Here is a 20,234-nt window from a genome sequence, read left to right as displayed (position 1 = left end):
AAGTGTTCTAGCTGCCATGGATACGATTATTTACCCATCCAAATATGTTTATTTTTTTATCCATATTTTCCACAATAAAACATTCAAATGCTTTGTTATCATGCTCCTTCATCTTTTACATGACATAGAAAGAACAAAGGCGTCCCAGGACCTTGTGTCGTGCTACTTTAAACAGCATGATCCTCTCTCTTCTTCACAATATCAAACTGACGGAAAGAGAGAAAGAGATAGGACAGGGGGGAATTAGAAAGAGCAAGAGTAAGATGGAGAATAAGAGAGAGGGAGAGAGAGAGAGGAGAGAGAGAGAGAGAGAGAGAGAGAGAGAGAGAGAGAGAGAGAGAGAGAGAGAGAGAGAGAGAGAGAGAGAGAGGGAGAGGGGTGGGGGAAGAAGGAGAGAGACAATTCGAAAGAGAAGGGGAAAGACAGAGCGAGTGTGATGTCTAGCTTGTGATTGGTGGGCATTATAGATTAGGAGCTTGCACGCTGAATCGGGACAGTGTGTTTTACATAGAGAACAGTCGGAGCATCATCCTGCGTTCTTTATGAGATTATGTAGTGTTCTAAAGCCAGTTTGTAGGCATCTGACAGTGTCCTTGAGAGAAGACCCATTAGCGGATTTCCACAGCATCTCATCATTTGCATACTTTGTTTGCAAAATAAATATGCATCTTTTTAACGAGACCATATGCATCGCACCACAGTGGACGTCGTTTGTCAAGTTTCACACCTGTTTTTGGAAGTGCGGGTTATCCGTAAGTAAGCCTAGTACTATATAAATGACACACCATAAAAAACACATCACTGAATGAAAATAGTTTAGTCTAAACAACCTAAAGAAACGTGAATCAGACATCATAGTATAGACAAGGAAGACACAGACTACTTATATCCCTTCAATGGCATGACTCGTTTTTCAAGTCACAATGGAGGAGAAATTGAACAAACTCTTGGTGATTCCGATTCTGGGGGTTCTTTTTGTTATGATTGGATACCAGTATATCTGCCCCGCTGGTAGTAACTCATGTCACTTCAGCACCGGGGAAAAGTTGAGTGATGTGTTCAGCAAACATTCAAGGAACAACATTTTCGTGGACCAAGAGATCGACAAAGACGGTTCTTCTAAGATCCAGTCCAAATTCAATTTCACTGACCGAGACCTTGAACGCCGCATAGACTTTAACATCAAAGGAGACGACGTTATTGTGTTTCTACACATTCAAAAGACAGGGGGGACCACTTTCGGACGGCACCTTGTTAAAAACATTAAACTCGAGCAACCATGCGACTGCATGCCTGAACAGAAAAAATGCACATGTCACCGTCCGGGCAAAGAGGAATCGTGGCTGTTCTCCAGGTTCTCAACGGGGTGGAGTTGTGGGTTGCACGCAGACTGGACCGAGCTCACAAACTGTGTGCCAGTAGTGATGAATAAAAAAGACAAGAAGAATGTCCAAAGGAATCGACGGTGAGGTGTCAGAATTATTTCAGATTTTCATCTCTCACCATAATTATAGAGGCTGTGTGTTTGTGCCTGCGTAAATGCGCGTGCGCGCTGTGTAAAACAGTATACCATAATATTTAATCTCTCCGCTTTCCTGCTAAGGAAGAGACTACGTGTACACTGCATTTGTTTGTTTGTGGGGTCTTGATCCCTCCTTAAAGCTTTGGGGTGGATGCTTCACGAGGATATTAGGTGAAAGCGTATTTCTGGGAATGCATAATCCCAAAATGTTTCATAGCTGATCATTGATGACGAAAGTACATCAATATTTCCATATAACTGCAGTTCCTTTCTCACAAATCTATAAGGCTCTTAAAACATTTTTTTAGTATTGAAGCACAATATTGTGTAACTAGGCCGTTTTTGCCTGAGTGGCGCAATAAAGAATATAGTGGATAAAAACTCAAAATAATTAATCACCAACTCACTTCTCACTAACTGTTTCACTGAGACTGTGTTACTTCAATCTCTGTCACTGACAGAACACTAGAAATACATAGGAAGAACTATTTGCGGAGGAGCTTCTGAGTTTTCTGGTACTGAGTTTAAGCCAAAACAAGGCCTGCACATGTATGCCAACATGCTGGTGTCTGTCCTGGACCATGTTGAGACCCAGTCACCATCTGGCTGCTGTTGCCCCTAGCTACCTTCACTATCCTCCTGAAGGCCCTCCCTATTCCCCAGGTCTAGTGCCATACTCTGTGAAGGCATGGAATTTCTAGCCAGACCATGCCTGGGAGAGCTTTGGAAACACTATGTGCATTGGACACATCGTTGATGATTAACATCCTTAATCACCAACCCTGCAGCTTCAAAGAAACATACAGTGAACTGACTGGGCCTGGTGTTATACAGAGCTCCCCTTTTTCCTGCCACTACCATGGTTACCCATGCGCCATGAAAGAACACAGTCCATTATCAGCTGAATAATGGGTCAGTTGGTCCGTTGCAGCCCGCACGCTGTTCACACGTTCTGTGTGTTCCAGCCTCTTTTAGAACCGCCTCAGTAGTTCTAAGCAGGCCACCCTAACACGGTCTCTGAAGAACACTGGGGAGGAACAGTGTGTGACCTTAGTAGAGATCTCTTTATTTGACCAAAGAGACAAGAAAACACAGGCTAGGGGTCAATGGTCAATCTTATTAGATTTCATGTAGTCAGGGCAGCTTGGCAAGCCACTGGTTTAATGCATAATGAATACACGAAAGCCAATGTTAAGAGTGATGTTTAGGAATGAGACATTATTAGAGACTAGACATTTTTCCCTACATTGACTCAGAATGATCCATCGCTCCAGCTGTTACTGGACATAGTCCAACACACAATCCTTCAGCCTTGTCCATCTGTTTGCAATGGTCTATGGCATGCAACTTTTTCAGATGACTGAAATCCATTATTCAGCCTATATGGTTTTAATCTGTAGTGAAATTCCTTTTTGCAATCATATATTATCAGATTGTTAAATACAGGCCAGAAGACTCACTAGGACTTAGGTCATCTTCATCTTCCGACACATTTCACAGAGGTCCAAAGCTCACAGTGTGGGTAAAAATACATCTGGTGGCAAATTTCAGACATTAATCTGGCTCCACATTTGGCTATGTCAGTATTTTAAGTAAGAGTTAAATCCCAAACCCATGTAGAGACAACAGAGAAGGATTTCATTGAAAAGAATACACCCCCCCTCCCCTTCTCCACAGATAGATGTTATTGAAATTAAAATCACACTCCTCAATTCAGTGGTTGGCACAGACATGGTGTAAGCCTACCCCTACCCACATTTACAAACTCAACTGACATTCTCAACACAGTAGAGAAACCTGGGAGTGGTGCTTTAGGGTCCTATAGAGTGTATAACATCACCATGAATGTCAGAAGTCTGGGGGGGGGGGGGATAGGATGGGGCAGAAGGAGGGTGGGGGGGCGCTAAAATAAAAACTAAGGCGTTGATGATGGAGGCTGATGGATACAGGAAATAGATTTAAATGTTGGCGGACCACTGCTCCGCAGCAGATGCCTCTCTATGAGGTGTGAGTAGCTCGTTCTAGATTCCTCCATGTTCCATAGACTACATCATGGATGCACAGTGTCAGCTACAGTGTAGAGAGAACTACTTTGTAAGTTCTGAATACAACATCATTATCTAAGGCCAGGCTATTTGTTCAGGGTTTGTTGAGGGTACAATCTAGAAGATGTGACCGGTGCATGGGGGTTGTTGGTTCCAACAGTTGCTTGCCTTTTAACACATGATTTAGGTGAAAATGGAGCCCAGGGCATGGTTTTAGCAGTTGATTCGCGAAAAGAGAGGGAGAGAGAGAGACCCCCGAAAGGTCACTCTGTCAGAGGGTGTTCACTAAATGGAGTGGACAGACTCTGTAATGCTCCCTTTAAACAGACTATTGCGACTGATGGGATTCTTGTATAAAATGCTATTATACACGCAACTATTCATCCCATAATACTTACCTACAGACAGACAGTATTGTGAAAATACCCTGTTGTGGAAATCAGAGCATGCATACATCTGTCTGGCGTTCTGGTGGGGTATTTTGAGAGGATCTGGATAAACCCCACACCATCCTTAAGGGAGATTAGGAATGCCCAAAGACAAGTTTATTATCTGGGGAGGGAGATTATGTAGGATATCCAGATTGGCAGATGAGACATGTAACTATGCCTGGGGATGTGATATGGATGGATGGAAATCAAACTTATTTTTCCTTTATGTTTTTTCTGATTTCTTTGCATCAGAAATGTGAATATTTCACCCCCTGTATTACAGTGTTTTTATGATAATAAACCTGTGATGATGAAAAGTTCCAAAGGTGTCAAAAAGAACTAAAGAACTTACTAAAGAAATAAAGTGACAAAAGTTTTTAGTAGTAGTATCATTTGCAGTTGCTCCAAACGTCTATTTTCTCTTTTCATAATCATGGACATGCTCACACACCTCATCAAATCTACCCGTAAAATTCTCATTTTTCTCTTGTCTCCACACCAGCATCCCTGGGGCTTTATCCTCGCCCTCCAAAAATAGCATTTCAGATCTGAGACCAGTGGAGACCACAGCACAGCGCTGTCCCCCCCCCCCCCTTCTGTCTCCCACTGCATCAGAAACGGATCGTTGTGCCGGATTGTGTAACATGCCCTGTCTGTTCTCTCCTGTGGGCTTTGGGACTAGAAAATAGTTCACTGTGAATGCCCATTGCATGTGTGTTAGTGAGTGTGTTAGAGAGAGCATTTAGCTGTGTGTAAATACTTGGGTGTTAGTGTGTGCATGCCCATTGCATGTGTGTTAGTGAGTGTGTTAGAGAGAGCATTTAGCTGTGTGTAAATACTTGGGTGTTAGTGTGTGCATGCCCTGACTGGCCTGGCTCCCTTGATGAGGCAGTGATAGACGAGTCAAAAATATGGATAGATTAAATATGCAAGCCACCATTACTCTATGACAGCCAGGAAAGGGTTGTTAAGACACCCCTGTATCTACAGTAGAAGGGTACGTTATTCCCTTCTGTTGTAAAACATCAATCATTGTGTCAAACGAATGTTACAGTACCTCCCATGTCAGAATCATAATCATGGATTATAGCATCCTTAGAGAAGACAATTCATGATTGGGTACGAAAAGGAAAGAACCTGAGTGGTTATTACAGGTTTGTGAGTTTATTCCATCTGTCTGTCTGTCTGTCTGTCTGTCTCACTACCTTTCTTTTATCAGTCTGTCTCTTAATATTCTCTCTCCCTCTCTCTCTCTTTTTATTTCTCTCTCTCACCCTCCCTTTCCTACCCTGTGGTGCAGTGAGACATCATTAGGTGGGCCTCCAGGGGGGTGGGGGGCAAGCTGGCAGGATTCCCCCCCATCTCCACATGGCCTGGCTCAGACTCCACACTGCTAGTCCAAACCATTACATCTGATCGTTCATATTACCAATATCAAGGCTTACACCATGATATATAAAAATACCTGCTGTCAAATTTAACAGGATATGCCAACTGGGTCACTAGGTTAGGGTATTGAGGGGAAAGGATGTTAACAACAATATCTTTGTTCCATATGAGTGTCCAGACAATATAGGAAACATGAGCCAAAAACATTTGCTTACTGTAGTTTAGAGTCCTTTTACAGTAATGTCCCAAACTGGGAAGTTCGGATTTACTTCTGCTAGGGTCTGATGTTGTAATTTGCTTACACATATCCTGATATGACCTGTGCAACTGTGATACTCTCTCTAATTCTGTATTGTTATCCATCATTGTTGGGTTATCACTCACTCAGCACTTACACTCTGAGACTTCCAGCACTGTTTAAGGACACATAGTTTCAAGATGGCCCCCTGTCTGGAGAAGGACAGGAAAAGAAGGCGGACACCCCCCTCTTTGGGTGTGACAAATAAAGTGTGTTTACAAACACCCTTCAGATGTTTTGCAGGGAGCTCGACGAGCAACACTCTAGTGAGGTGTCAGGACATCTATTGGGTGTCAGGGTTGGTGGCTGGTCAACTGAATAAGGTTGGCCATTGTGTGGGAGAGGTGGATGTGGGAATGTGAAGCTGTTTATGTGTGTTTGTTTGTGTGTGTTTGGTGGCAGTGTGGGGTTATAGATGTACAGAATGTAACGCAATGCTGCTGCGTTGACGTTGCTGCTATTACACCTTTGAATTGGATTTGTACTGCCTGTGTGGGGCTGTCTCGACACCCATCAACACTCTTGAGTTGTTCTGGTATGAAGTAGACTTACTCGCATCCTCTATCTTCCACTTGCATAGTGGTAAAGGATCGTAAGGGCAGGGATGCCAGAGTCGACAATCCTTTATGAACTTTGACGTTTAAACTTTCAGAAAGATGGAGGAAGCTCTTTACCCTTGGTTGAATGGTGATCCTGCTGTAGGGTGTTTGTGAGTGACTATCCAGGGCAGGTGTCTGCTCCATATTCTGGTGTAATGGTTACCACTAAGCCTACCTGAAAGGAGCTGTGTTTTCACAAACCAGTTAACACACAGCTTCCAGGAATGGGCATCTCTGGAAGCCTGCCGTCCTTGATAGTCCTGGATGAGAAATGTCTTGCTGATATTGATCCCTTGCACCTCATTTCCTCCTCGTTAGGGCCTGAGCTCATTGAGGGCACAGAGCAGGCAGACAGAGAGAAGCGTCAAGTTCACCCTGCCATCCTGGGAAATCAATGAGGATCTGTTTGTGGTGAAGATTAAGGTGACCTGAGGATCAGGGGGATGTGTTGAATTGAGTTTGCAACTTGGCATTAACTGCAAGGTTATCTGACAGAGATTTGGCTTTTGCAGGGCCGTGTTGATAAGAAACAAACAAATGGTATGGTTTTACTCTAATGGGTCATTAGAATGAACATTGTCACAATGAGTTATGCAGTTATTTATCTGCTTCTTCCCAAGTCTCCAATACAGGTCAACAAGATCAGCCGTCCGCACACAAAACAGACAATTTGTCTGCGTGGAGGGTGTTTACCATTCTAACCCAACTTTTTAAAATAGATTTCTGACAGTACGCATTAGAGATTCTGGAAGAATAACTTATATCTAAAATATATACAGTATATATAATAACATGTAGGCCAAGGAATGTTATTTCTTCCTTTTTTTTCTTCTCTTCATTGGAATTTGAGTAATCATATGCATCTAGTGAAATGTAGAACACCAACGCCGGTATCAGGATTCAATCCATTTGCTCCATTACTCCTTTAAACAGCCATCTGATATGGTTCCTCTAGATATCCCCTCATGTAGCGGTGTGTCTGCCTAGAGTGGCCAAAGTGTTTCAGGATTGGACCAAACAATCAGTCATGGATGACAGACAGCCTCTTATCTTATTAGTGGATTATGGCGACTGCTCCGGTAGTGAAAAAGTTAACTTTTAGCTGACCATGTCAGAGATGTTGCTAATATCGATGCATTGTGAATATACTATAGTTGAATAAGATATTTTTTTTACATGCTGTTTGTTATTCTAATTTCCAAGTTCATTTGAGTTTCCTTTTATTATCGTTTCCCATTGTATGCTTACTGAAAGAAAATATATATTTTTTAAATCCCAGTGTGGATTGAAGTCCTTTGGGGGAATGATCTGTTAGAACAAAACAAGCTCTGCTCATATACAGACTCTGCCGATGATAGTCTCTCTGTGGAACCCTATATTACAGACTCTGCCCATGATAGTCTCTCTGTGGAACCCTGTATTACAGACCCTTCCCATGATAGTCTCTCTGTGGAACCCTGTATTACAGACTCTTCTCATGATAGTTTCTCTGTGGAACCCTGTAGCGTTTGTTCAGGAACGATTCATCAAACATGATTCCTTTCTCAATATAGGGTTTAAATCAGTTCCATTAAGTAATCAAATTTAATTGTCGTTTTAATATAACTGAGTGTAACAAGTCTAAATAGAGATATGTTTTTTTTCTCATTCAAGTGGTTAATGTTAGGATCTAAATGACCATGGAGCAACGGCCAGTTGGATCTAATTCATATAACTGTAATTTTTGTTTGGAGGGTAGCATTTCCAAAGATATGGTTGGTTTGTCTTTCTATGTTTTACTGTAGAATTTGGTAACCCTTGCACAGTCCCCTCTGCTGGTCAACTTTGAGTAGTGTTTTTTGTGCCTGTGCCAAGGGGTAAAAATCGAAGTTGATAGCATAATTCAATTTGACCTAATCTTTTTCCAGCCTAGAGAGAATAAAGGTGGGATGTTGTTTAATGTCATCTTTTTGATACTGATTGATAGAACCATTAGAATAGAATATATTTTTTGGGATCAACTGTTGGCGATCAACCTTGACCTTCACAATCACTCTTTCACTATATTTGATCCAGACAAGTAACCTAAGTGTCTGACATTTCGTGCTTTATGTCAATAGGTCACAATGAATGAATAGCCATGCATAGAGAGATATTGATCAGACTGTCTTGTGGTTGGCCGTGCAGATGAGGGAGACCAAAAAGCTCCACTTCCTGGTATCTCAACGTCTGCATCTCTGTCATTGTGGGTCCGAAGGCTCCTTCACACAGTGCCAAAGTGGTTTGATTTTATTTACAGAGTGCACTCTGGATATCCATCAGGACATGTTGTGTCAGTGTTTTGGGATTCTGTACTAAATAATGATGACCTAATTGTGCTGACCTCTGGTAGAATAGGAATACACTGACATATTGTAATGACCTACTTCTGTAGTCTTTCTGGTCTTGACATAAAAATAATGGCTGCCTGTAACTATCCTACAGTATACTTAGTCCTAATGCTTAACCCTGCTGTGTAGAAAATTGAGACTAAATAACACACTTTAGCACAGCCAACATTTGGCACCCTGTTATTTTGTACAATAAAGGGAGTCAGATGGCTGAGTGGTGAGGGAGTCGGGCTAGTAATCTGAAGCTTGCCAGTTCGATTCCCTGCCGTGTCAATTGACGTTGTGTCCTTGGGCAAGGCACTTCACCCTACTTGCCTCGGGGGAATGTCCCTGTACTTACTGTAAGTCGCTCTGGATAAGAGCGTCTGCTAAATGACTAAATGTAAATGCAAATTAATAAGTAAGAGTCAGGAAAAGTCTGTAATGGCCCGGAAAACCTGATTACCTTACTCTCTTAAATGGATGCCTGGTCATTGTACTGTATCCTTAGCGTAGCAGGAGAGTTTCTTTCTGCTCAAGTGAAAGTAGGAGAATGAATAGACCATAATAGTTTGCTACAGTGAGCTCTGACCGCAGAATCAAGATGGATGCACAACAACAACAACAAAATTCTAGAAGTGACACTTTGATTAGACTTTAGTTAGACTTTGACCAAAATGTTTCGGAAATCCTCCAGCTGGTTGAATGCTTTGCTCACTGACAACAACAATCAATTGACCCAGCGCTCATGCACAACATAGTCCACATGTGGTGTCACATCTCATTGTGTCCCTCTATCTCTTCCTGCTTCTGCAGGAACTTCTACTACATCACCATGTTGAGGGATCCGGTCTCCCGCTACCTGAGCGAGTGGAAGCACGTGCAGCGTGGGGCCACCTGGAAGACCGCCCTCCACATGTGCGATGGCCGCTCACCCACCGAAGACGAGCTGCCTGCCTGTTACCACGGTGATGACTGGACGGGCGTCACCCTGAACGGGTTCATGGACTGCCCCTCCAACCTGGCCAACAACCGGCAGGTGCGCATGCTGGCCGACCTCAGCCTGGTGGGCTGCTACAACCTGTCCTCCATGAGCGAGCAGGAGCGTGGCCGCGTCCTGCTGGCCAGTGCCAAGGCCAACCTCCGGAACATGGCCTTCTACGGCCTGACAGAGTTCCAGCGCAAGACGCAGTTCCTGTTCGAGCGGACGTTCGGCCTGCGCTTCATCCAGGCCTTCACGCAGCTCAACAGCACGCGGGCGTCCACCGTGGGCGTCGGGGAAGGGGAGTTGCGGCGTCGCATCGAGGGCCTCAACGCGCTGGACGTGGAGCTGTACGAGTACGCCAAAGAGCTCTTCCTGCGGCGCTACCAGTACAGCCGCCAGAGACAGCACCTGGAGGAGAGGCTGAGGCGGAGGCTGGCGAGGAAGCGGCAGCACACAGCCGCCGCCTCGCAGCGCAGGAGGCTTGAGGAGGACGAGGCGGCAGGGACCACCGAGGACTACGGTAGCCAAGTGGTACGCTGGTGAGAGGAGGACTGGGTGTGTAGCAGCTGGCCGAGGGGGAGGAAAGGCTGTCTTCTCAAGTTGTTTTCGCTTCTCTGTCTTTCTAAACCCCGTTTCTCTCTCTCTAGTTCTTCTCCAAATCTGGAACTCTCTAAGCAGCTCCATCTTGGACTTGCCTGTACTTTGGCTGCTCTGAGGCCTGCTCTAGTACAGCTATGCAGATGAGTCTTGCCAGAGTTATCTTGGACTGACCACTAGTGTCTTATTGTGTTTAATGTATGCCTTTAGTAAAACTAGTCATAATGCAAGATGCATTGTCTCATTGTGCATTTCACTTTTTTGTTATTTAAACCTGTTGCCCTGTTTTGACTTTATTCAATTACCTTTCAACATGGTGTCTAATGACAGTTCAGTACGCACCAAGGAATATAAGAAGACATTTTTTTGCAGTAGAGAAGTCCAATAAATGTGTGCATTTGTGCTTTATGGAATGTATTTGCACCTGGGCTTTATGTGTGAGTGTGTGTGTGTGTGTGTGAGTGTGCGTGTGTCGTGGAGAATTCTTCTTCTCTTTATGATATTCATGACATGTTAGCTCTTTATGATAAGGCACCATTCACACTCAACATTTTAGATTCATAGTCTCGTACACACGCATTCTCTCACCCTCAAACACAGGCTGATGAAACCGCAGGGGGCGTTATAGACAGGCTGTCAGAAACGATTGGAGTCCTTTCATAACACGGGGCACAGAGGTATTTCAACCATTACACATTATTCACTGGCAATACAGCTTCAAATTGATCACTTAAAGCTTGATTGGCCATGTGTCACTCCCACAACAGATTCTCAGCTCTGCATGCCTACCCACGATTCTTTTTTGAAAGACCTCCTTGTAGGCTTTTGTGAATACATTGTCTAAAGCCCCAAGAGATGTGGGACCACCGGGACACAAAATACACTTTAGCCAAATAGATCCTAGTTAAGGAAAATGATTCTGCTTTATGCGTTTGGGACAGCCTAACACTCAGAAGCTTGAGAACAGAATCAAAGGAGGAGAGGATGTAGAGGTAGGAGGAGTAGGAAATAGAGCAGAGGGAGGGGGAGTACTATAAGTGTGTCATTATACAATAATACCCCCTCTCTAGCTCCAGCTCCAGTTCTCTAGCTCCCTTGGCTATCGTAGTCGGAAAGAGTCTGACAAAAGATTTAAAGAATCGTTTTTACAGTAAATCTGCAAGCCACTGTTAGCCAGGAAGGCCAACTCAGTTCCTGTCATGAGTGGGGAAAAGTCCCTCGAAACTGCCATTCTTCAACCATTAGAAAATATTTTTTTCTTATTTGAATGACACTAACCTTGATATGTTCTGTAAAAGTGAAACGATACTTGCCATTGTCCTGTAAAACTGAAGGTTCTGCCTCGACATTGTTATGTGATTGATAGCATTCCAGCAACCCTGCCTAGAATCATTCCAAGGCAGGTTTGAAAGATGAGTAATATATGTGGTTCTCGGTTGTGTCAGAGTCTGAGTTAGAAGAGGTACCCGCTCAGCTCTCTAAAACGTGGCGTGAAAACGTCTAAAAGTCGTCTAAAACTCAAAATAATTCACTTCCAACCCACGCAGTTTAATTATGAGTCATACATTTTATCATACAGAATAGTCCCCACAAACCAAATGCATATGCCATAATGTGAATTTTATATCTCATTTTATATCTCATTTCCTTTTACTTCAATATAATAATCTCATCATTAAAGACTCCAACTTGTATTATATATCTTCAGACTGCAGAGGAACTGTGTCCAACTAGCTAACTGTACCAGTATAATTGTGATAGGTGAGTGTGTCCATATAGGTGATTGATTACCAAATGAGGCACGACATTGGCAGATGGCAATAATTCTAAATAGACAACATATCTCACACTTTGACACTGATTTATGCTACTTGTTTTTTTAATACATTTTTGATAAACTGATATTGAACAATGCACTTTGTTTCAGCATACCTTGTTCCTGTATAGTGGGCATGACCTGGAATTTAAAGGGGGATGCTACAGAATGACAGTGGGTGGCTACAAGTTGTGTTGTTCTAGGGGGATAATTGGTCTATTTATCTGTCTGGTCATGAGGAAAGACAAATTAACTAAGTGCTGAGATGAATCATAGGTTGTTATTGGAAATGCTTTATAGGTCATTGTAAAACACTGTTGCTATGCTACAAAACAATCGTTTTGTTTTGCAAGCTCAATTAGAAGCGGAGGTTTCGGCCTTTGTTTCCTCAAAGAGTTCCCCTTCGAGGTAATGGCGCTGGTCTCTACAACTCTCTAAAGAAGACAGAATGTCAACATACCTCACAAGGACAACATAGTTTCTATGAGGTAAGGAAGTCATTCATCAGTCACATGACATTCCTTAATCAGATCAAAGCCTTAGGTCTTTCACATGCGTTACAAAAACAAAGGAAACTGGGAGGATTATATTTTCAATGGAAGTATTGTGACAGGATAAATTCTTATCTAATTTACAGTAAGCACCGACTTTGGCATCTAACTTCCTCCTCACATGGCATTCAAGGTGTTTTACCCAGACAATGCCAATTCTCGATAGGTGGTACACGCCCATACACAATAGACCAGAATTACAGTGCAGTACATTACAGCTTTGGTTTTACTACCAAATCATGATGTTTACTGCCCATCCACAAGAAATGTATAGTATCGTATCGACCAAATTCTGATAGACAGCTACATGCTTTCAGTGGCAGTGTTGGGTCTGGAGATGACTGCCAAATTAAATCTGGACTTGGCGTTTTTCAGTTTGAACATACTTTGGAAGGCTTGTTGAAACTTGTCTCCTGCCAGTGTGTACAGTGCCAGGTTGAAGAAGGTATTGAGACCCGCCAGAGGTCGAGAGAGGATGTAGGCCGCGTGGACTCCACGTTCCAGCATGCACGGCGTCTCCGGCTTCCTGCGCGTGTCCACTCTCAGCACGCGCAGAACGTGGTAGGGGAGGAAGCACACCACAAACACGGCCAGTATCACCACGTTGGTGCGGCGTGCTCGCGCCCGCCTGGGGTTCTGCGTGTACGGCCCTTTAGCCAGCTCTCGGAAGATGCCGGCACAACACACACACACCACCACTAGAGGCAGGAGAAACCCCATGACTGTGAGAAGCCAGCCGTACCACCACAGCACAGCAGGGTCGTTACTGGCAAAGTCCAGGCAGTATGTCTTGTTGTTAGTCTCTACCAAACTTATCATAGTTAGCATGGGAATAACCTCAGCGGCGGCAATCACCCAGACCAACGCACATGCCAGGATGCTCCATCTCTTCTGCTGTATCTGCGGGGTCCTCAGAGGGTATTTCACCACCATGTATCGGAACACGGCCAGACAGGTGAGAAAGAGGATGCTGCCGTACAGGTTGAAATGGAAGCCAAACCGTACAAAGCGACACATGAAGTCTCCTAGGGTCCACGAGTCTCCGTTGGTGTAGTAGTAGACCAGGAAGGGCATGCTGAGGACGTAGAGGAGGTCGGTCACCGCCAGGTTCACCATGATGATGCTGCTGCTTGTCCACGGTCGTAACTTCACCAGGTATGTGCTAATGGCGAGGAGGTTACCCACCAGGCCCACAATGAAGATGAGGGTGTACATGACGGGCAGATAATAGCGTTTTGTTAATCTGTCCACATTGGTGCAGTTGGGGTCTGTCTCGACATTGTAGTAGATCGGACTAGCAGACATGGTAGGTGTTGGAGTGGGTGTGGAGAGGATCCTGACAGAAACAAAGTAATCAGTATTAAATAATGTTTTGTGATTGTGCATATTATGACCACTCCTAAGCATTTATTGTTTTAATTTGCCAAAAAGAAAGAAAGAAAAATACACATGTAAGTGTAATATCCTCATTTTACATTATCAAGACAGACAGACGATTGTTGGAATTATAATTACGTGTATGCCAGACTTATAAATATTTATGTTAAGTTTTTTCTCTGCCAGTCACACAAACACAAGCATTTATTTTTCTCAGGGCAAATATACAAAAACTATTAAGAACCTCAAACCTTAATTTTTAACTTTCAGAATATAACAAAAACAAAGAACACGTACAGTACAATATTTGTATACAAAAACCCTTGGTGCATGGCTATTTAGCTTAAGTTTTGACAGATACTCACAGACAATGGAAACGCTATCTCGGTTGCCTCAAGACTTCTGCTTCACATGTTCACACTTGTCAACACTACCTTCCTCCCTCCCTAACTCTACCATCCCTCCTTCCCCTCCCTATGTCTAGGCTACCTCCCTCCTTTTCATCACTGATACAAAGACACCTGCTAATGCCATATCATCTGTCTCAGTGAGTTTAAAAGGAAACAATTAGTCATGTACAGTAATTTGACATTGGTGGCCAGCCAATTTTTTTTTGCCTGCAAACAATGTGTTGTCCAATCGCCAAAAAAAAGTCTTCCATTGAAATACCCAGTATTGCAGGTTTCTGAACTGAAATTGGTGTAGTTGGCCAAGATAGGACACTTCTTCCACGGTAGTAAGTGGTGCAGGGCTCAAGTGTTCCCTCGCTTTGTCGACTGAATTTTCTGTTCTTTTATTAACATGTCTCCCGTAGGCTTTGATAACCGTGAAGACTTGACAACAAATTCGCAAAGCCCTGAATTTCGGTTCCATATTAAAACCTTGTGTTTAAGCTTATTTGCCTTTTGCATCAAGCCTGCAGGTAGGCTATTTAGGTAGGCGACATTAGAATGATTGGTCCTGATCCGCTCCACAGTTCTTATCATTTTGACCTAAATCCTATGTTGTGGTTCTAAATCTAAATTATAAATAAATCCTAATTTTACATTGCACACATCATTCCTTCTGTAGCCTATCCAAAACTTTTAGAAGCGCAATTGATTTTAACTAAGTTTATGTGTTAGCTATTGTATTACCATCAACTTAATGGTCATGAGGTGGTCAAGAACATGCATGGAGTTTGTATTTTGTACATAGATCATTGTTTGCAGAGGCTATTCTGCCAAGAGTATCCCTCCTGATACAACCCCTTAGATGTCCACTCCAGTAGGTGTCCCTGTGTTGGCTGGTTCTTATTTACAGGGTCCACATCATCAGGAGCCCCCCGGAGCACGGTGTGGTTTCTCCAAAACTCCTAACCTTCCCATGAAGTTGTGGGAGCAGCTGTTGTTTTGTTTTATTTGAATCAAATCACATTTCCTTTGAATAACCCTTTTTACAAGCAATGTCACAGAGGGCTTCACATATGTCTAGAACTGCTCCTAAGCCGACATAAGCTGCAGACATTTAATTGTGTGAAATGTGCCACGCCTAGAATTCCCCTCTCTTACAGGACAAACCATCAAATTTGTGTGACAAAAAGTAATAATCTGAAAAACCAACAGGAGTTTAAAAATGTTTATTTTACAAAAAACTAGAAATGGTGTGAATAGAGTTATTATAGAGTTATTAAGAGGGAAATGGTTTAGAGGTTGACTGTACTGACAGTCTTCTCAGAATGAGTGATTGCTATTGTAATATAGTTATTATTGTATCATAACCTCAGTAAAGGAGATAAGGTGATGGCAGAATTTCAGACATAACTGACAGAGTCCAAATTTAAGTTGTCATGAAAAAGAAACCTCAATATTAGCTAGAATAAAGATGTTTCTAGAGTTTGGCCATTCTGGCAGGGTTGAGGCGCATGGAAACACATGAGGATCCCGCCGCGTAACGCATTTCCCTCAGCATACCACTCCACTGGTTCTTGTCTTCCTCATACCTACGGAAAGGAAAACAACCAATTCAACAGGTGTGGAAATAAATGGAGATAAAAACAGACAGAAAAACATTCCATTGTCATCATCATTTAAGATTAAGAAAGGTGTTATTTAAGCATTACAAAAGGTGAAATATACTGGGGGAAGGACTTACAGCCAGACGTCAGTGACCTCTGATGGGGCCACCTCTTTGTTTTCCATCTGGATGATGGTGAAGCCCCCCACGGCGTACAGGGCCCCCCCACTGCTCACCAGGTTCAATGAGCTGCGCTCCTGGGGAAACTCTGTGGACTCTGTCCATCTGGGGAAGAAAGATCCATCACGATGGGGTGAGCAGGAGTGAGCAGTAGATCAGAAGGGTTGAGGGTACAAATGTTTTCTATACCTTGATTAAATGTGTGGATAAACAGCGAAATAGACCAAATATTCGTACTTGTTTGTTTCAAAGTCATAGGTCTCGCAGGCAGCAGTGAGGCCTTCCTCATTGACACCACCAGCCACCACAATCTTCCCATTATGAATGATTGCTCCGAACATGGCCCTGGCTGTCTTCATGGCACCCAGCTCTCTCCAATCTGACTGTTTGTGGTTGTAGACGAACATCTTGTTCAGGGCTTTGCTGTGGGGCAGAAGGAGTTTCCACATGTGAATTTACCTGTCAATCTATTTGTTCTTGTACAAATGTTAATTTTATTCATGACTTGTCTATTATACATTGCATTCAGCAAATACATCAGACATGCAAAGTGTGGTTCTGTGTGAAACAAAATATACCTGCTATTTTTGGCTTTATTTGTGTACTTATCTTTGAGAAGTAACAGAGTACTCTGCATTGACTCAATGGTCTGTCAAAGAGATTATAACGATAGACCAGAAACAGCTGCTGGCCACTCACACCATATGGTCATATGGTTTACCACACACACACACACAAACACACACACTTACTTGTCATCTGTTTTTCCTCCAATGCAGTAGACAAGACCTTTATTGGAGACCACAGAGTGACCATGGATCTTCAGAGGCAGCTTTTTGGTCTCACTCCACTTCATCCTCCTGTTCAAGGTAAGCATAGAATGGGAGGTTCACAGACCAGTGAGTTGCAACACACCTTTCAAAGTCTGACATCCAAGGAATTGTACATTTTCTTGTTGAATATTGATAGGAATAAATCTAATGGAAAGGATCACTTTTATCAGATACTAAACTTCAGGTAAAGTGTCCCATATGGCTATGGGCAGTGTTCTAACAGATTAAACTGAGATTGTTCCCACTTACTCTGTGTCAAAGCACATGACAGTGTCCAAAGACTCATTGGATTGGAGGTCTTTTCCAGCCACGACAAAGAGAAGGTTATCATTCTCCCCCATATTGAACAGACATCTGGGAGATGGCATGGGTGGAAGAGCCTCCCATTCAGCTGAAAGTGGGTCCAACTGTAAGGATAGGGTACCATTGGGAAAGTACAGAACTGAATTACAGTATGACCCTCGTAAGCATAACATAACATTTTTATAAAATACTCAATTAATATTGGAAATACGTAACCATGTTACGTCTGAGATAATTATTTTTGAAATGTATGTTTTTATGTTTGGAAATTGATAGTTCTCGCAAGTTAGGAAACATATGCTTCACAGTATCATAAGTCAGTGATGAGACAAACCGTGCACATTTAGAAAAGCGTCCTTGCCTTGTAGAAGTAACACTGCAGAGGCTGCTCCTTGTTCTCCTCGTCTACAAACAGTCCTCCAATGAGGAACAGCTGGTTCTTCTGGGACGCCATAATCACATGGTTCTTGGGGATCTGCTCTGACAAGGCTGCCAGGAAACACTCATTCTCATTCACGTCATATGCCACCGCCGCCGTGTCGTTGACCATCAGGATGAGATCGCAGGTGTACATGCCATGTCTGCGGTTATCGTTTAGGAAACCAGGGAAGAGGCTCTGCTCCTCCTCGCCCTCCACTTTGTCTGCTCCTTCCTCCCCCTCCTTCTTCTCGGGCTTCTCCGGAAGCTTCCCCCCGAATGCCTCCTTGATCACTTGGATCTTCTTCTGAAGCTCGGGATCGGCTTTGATGATATCATCCATTTCCACCTTGTCGTGGAAGTACTTCTCCGGCAGCAGGCGGAAGCGGACGCACTCGAAGGCGTCGGGCAGAACCTTGACCCGCTTGTCCTTGTCTTTGCGTACCCAGTTCATCAGCGCCTCAAACACGACCTCCTCTCTTTCAACGTTGAGGGAATCGCCACCAATGACGGCGAAGAGTTCGTGGGCGGCCAGCTGGAGGAACTCCTCGTTATCGGCCAGGGACTCGAAACGGTCAGCGATATAGTCACGGGCAGCCACTGCTAGTCTGGGGCAGTTGAGAACCAGGCCCAGCCTAAAGATAGCGAGGCAGTTGGACAAAGATAACTTCTTCTGCAGGTAGTTGACGCACACAGTGAACACCGAGGGGATCTGGAAACGGTTGGCCACGGCAAATATGTCCTGCACATTGTCATCAGTGAGGTCGATCTCCGCTGAGTAGAGGTACTGTATGACCATGTCCAAGATGGAAGGGTTGACGTCCTCCAGGACCACCTCTTTGGTATCTTCCAGCTCTTTCCCATCCTCTGTGAAGAATACCTCTCTGAAGTAAGGGCTGCAGGCGGACATGATGAGCTTGTGGCAGGGGAAGCTACGGTCGCCCACCTTGAGAGTGCAGTCCACAAACTTGTTCTCATTGAGCAGCTCCTTCAGGCCGTCCTGGAGCAAGGTGCTCTGGAACAGACGTAGCTCCTCCTTGATGGCTTTGGGGTCCATGGTGTGTCAGGCAGGGTAAACAGTGGTGGATGGCGGAGAGGAGGGAGATGGTGACCACAAGTCCTCTTGGTTCTTGGTCCTGGCTAGAAAAGGCAGAGCAGAGAAAGGGTTCCCAGTCTGAACGCCTTGCAATTTAATCCTGTCCCCCTCTAAATATAGCCCCCTGCCCCAGCCTGCCTCAGTCCAGAGGAATCTGCCTGGGCCAAATCGGCAGGCAAATGCCCCCTTGCAGCTGTCACAGACTGAAAGAAGCAGCTGGCCGTATGGGGATATACCCATAATTCAGATAGGGCAGTGTCCTGTAGCTAACAGTGATTAGTGAATGACAATGCTGTTAATTTAAGCTACCGGCTAGTAGCTAGATGAATCCTAACTACATCTTTTCTGTGTTTAAGGCAACACAAGTGTTTTGGTCTGTGATTAACCTAAATTAGGCAGTACTTTTGGTCTTGCTTTACAATATATGCAATTTATTTTGTAAACAGAACAAAAATCAGTATGAATGGAAACCTTTCAATTTACTATGTTCCTTGAACTCATGAAAGTTAATGTTTCTTGAACTCATGAAAAATTCTATAAATCAAGACTGAATTACAACACACTCATTAATATGCTGTTTATGAAACGCTAGAAAAAGTACTATGATTCTTGTACAGTGGCGTGTTTTACCATTTAAATTGCATCCAATGAATGAACAAGGGTTTGTACTAAAAATGGCTTTGGAGTTGGTGGCAGCTGTGTCCACAGTCAACAGGTGAGATAGCCTGACAGGCAGTTCTCTCCACCAATCAGCATGGTTCTTCCTTTTGCCTGGCTGTATTGTTCAAAAGGTCAGCATTCAACTACAAATAGGAAGGGGCATTGGCCTAGGTTCTTTAAATAACTGCTTTATCAAATAACACACTATCTTCATGCAAACATCCTAAATACCCTTAAACTTGTATGAAACTACATGAGAAAGAGAGGTATAAGACAGGGGACTATCAATTATTTGAGAAAATAATTCTAATATTCCTTTTTCCAGTTACTATTTCCTGTGTGAATAGAATCCGTGTGAGCTAAACAGACTTCTGGATTTTGATAACGTGTTTAGTGTAAGTGTTGCAGAGTTAGGTAACAGTTTGTGCACTTGTGTGGGTGCTACTAAATATAGACCAGACTATGGTATTGGGGTAGAAGTGAGTGTGACAGACATAAGAGCAAGTAAGCTCAGTCTTAGTAAGAGGGCAGTGTCACCTCACTAGTGCCATCATACTCATTAGCCAAGCAGCTTCAGTTCAAAAGGTCAGTTCATTGGTTCCACAAACATAATAAGATGTTAATCCACCCCAAAAATCTGAATGTAACAGGCTAGTTTAGTTCATTGGGTGTACAAAGTGTACAGTATTAGTTTAAACAGAACAGGTGACACATCGCTTCAAACCCAATTGTTATCTTTTATTCAAAATGTATGGGATGATATACTGTATATTAGCTGTTATGGATGACTGT

The 20,234-nt window shown here is 43.4% G+C and overlaps 3 protein-coding genes across 3 annotated transcripts; 1 reads left to right on the top strand and 2 right to left on the bottom strand.

Annotated features, from left to right (window-relative positions):
- The first annotated feature begins 439 nt into the window (after positions 1-439).
- LOC134007431 (heparan-sulfate 6-O-sulfotransferase 3-B-like) lies at positions 440-10,575 on the top strand. The gene is made up of 2 exons (XM_062446889.1): positions 440-1,465; positions 9,449-10,575. The coding sequence occupies exons 1-2, from the start codon at positions 924-926 to the stop codon at positions 10,158-10,160; spliced, it is 1,254 nt and encodes a 417-aa protein (XP_062302873.1). The 5' UTR covers positions 440-923; the 3' UTR covers positions 10,161-10,575.
- Positions 10,576-12,839: 2,264 nt separating this feature from the next.
- Positions 12,840-13,913, bottom strand: LOC134007749 (2-oxoglutarate receptor 1-like). The gene has a single exon (XM_062447406.1). The coding sequence runs from the start codon at positions 13,884-13,886 to the stop codon at positions 12,885-12,887; it is 1,002 nt and encodes a 333-aa protein (XP_062303390.1). The 5' UTR covers positions 13,887-13,913; the 3' UTR covers positions 12,840-12,884.
- Positions 13,914-15,560: 1,647 nt separating this feature from the next.
- LOC134007747 (kelch-like protein 41b) lies at positions 15,561-18,854 on the bottom strand. The gene is made up of 6 exons (XM_062447403.1): positions 17,631-18,854; positions 17,216-17,373; positions 16,886-16,993; positions 16,371-16,556; positions 16,092-16,238; positions 15,561-15,939 (listed from the first exon to the last, which is right to left on the bottom strand). Exons 1-6 carry the CDS (start codon positions 18,741-18,743, stop codon positions 15,828-15,830), a joined length of 1,824 nt encoding a protein of 607 aa, XP_062303387.1. The 5' UTR covers positions 18,744-18,854; the 3' UTR covers positions 15,561-15,827.
- Positions 18,855-20,234: the final 1,380 nt, after the last annotated feature.

This window comes from Osmerus eperlanus, chromosome 21, assembly GCF_963692335.1.
Source record: "Osmerus eperlanus chromosome 21, fOsmEpe2.1, whole genome shotgun sequence".
Taxonomy (NCBI): domain Eukaryota; kingdom Metazoa; phylum Chordata; class Actinopteri; order Osmeriformes; family Osmeridae; genus Osmerus; species Osmerus eperlanus.
Note: the sequence above shows the minus strand (reverse complement) of the source record. Positions and strands in the feature narration are given on the sequence as shown.

Excerpts from the sequence above, each read along its gene's own strand:
- LOC134007431 (XM_062446889.1), top strand. The coding sequence starts at position 924 with ATGGAGGAGAAATTGAACAAACTCTTGGTGATTCCGATTCTGGGGGTT. Across the intron at positions 1,466-9,448 it reads AATGTCCAAAGGAATCGACG|GAACTTCTACTACATCACCA; the intron begins GTGAGGTGTCAG and ends CTGCTTCTGCAG.
- LOC134007749 (XM_062447406.1), bottom strand. The coding sequence starts at position 13,886 with ATGTCTGCTAGTCCGATCTACTACAATGTCGAGACAGACCCCAACTGC.
- LOC134007747 (XM_062447403.1), bottom strand. The coding sequence starts at position 18,743 with ATGGACCCCAAAGCCATCAAGGAGGAGCTACGTCTGTTCCAGAGCACC. Across the intron at positions 16,994-17,215 it reads GTCATGTGCTTTGACACAGA|GAGGATGAAGTGGAGTGAGA; the intron begins GTAAGTGGGAAC and ends TACCTTGAACAG. Across the intron at positions 15,940-16,091 it reads GAGGTCACTGACGTCTGGCT|GTATGAGGAAGACAAGAACC; the intron begins GTAAGTCCTTCC and ends TCCTTTCCGTAG.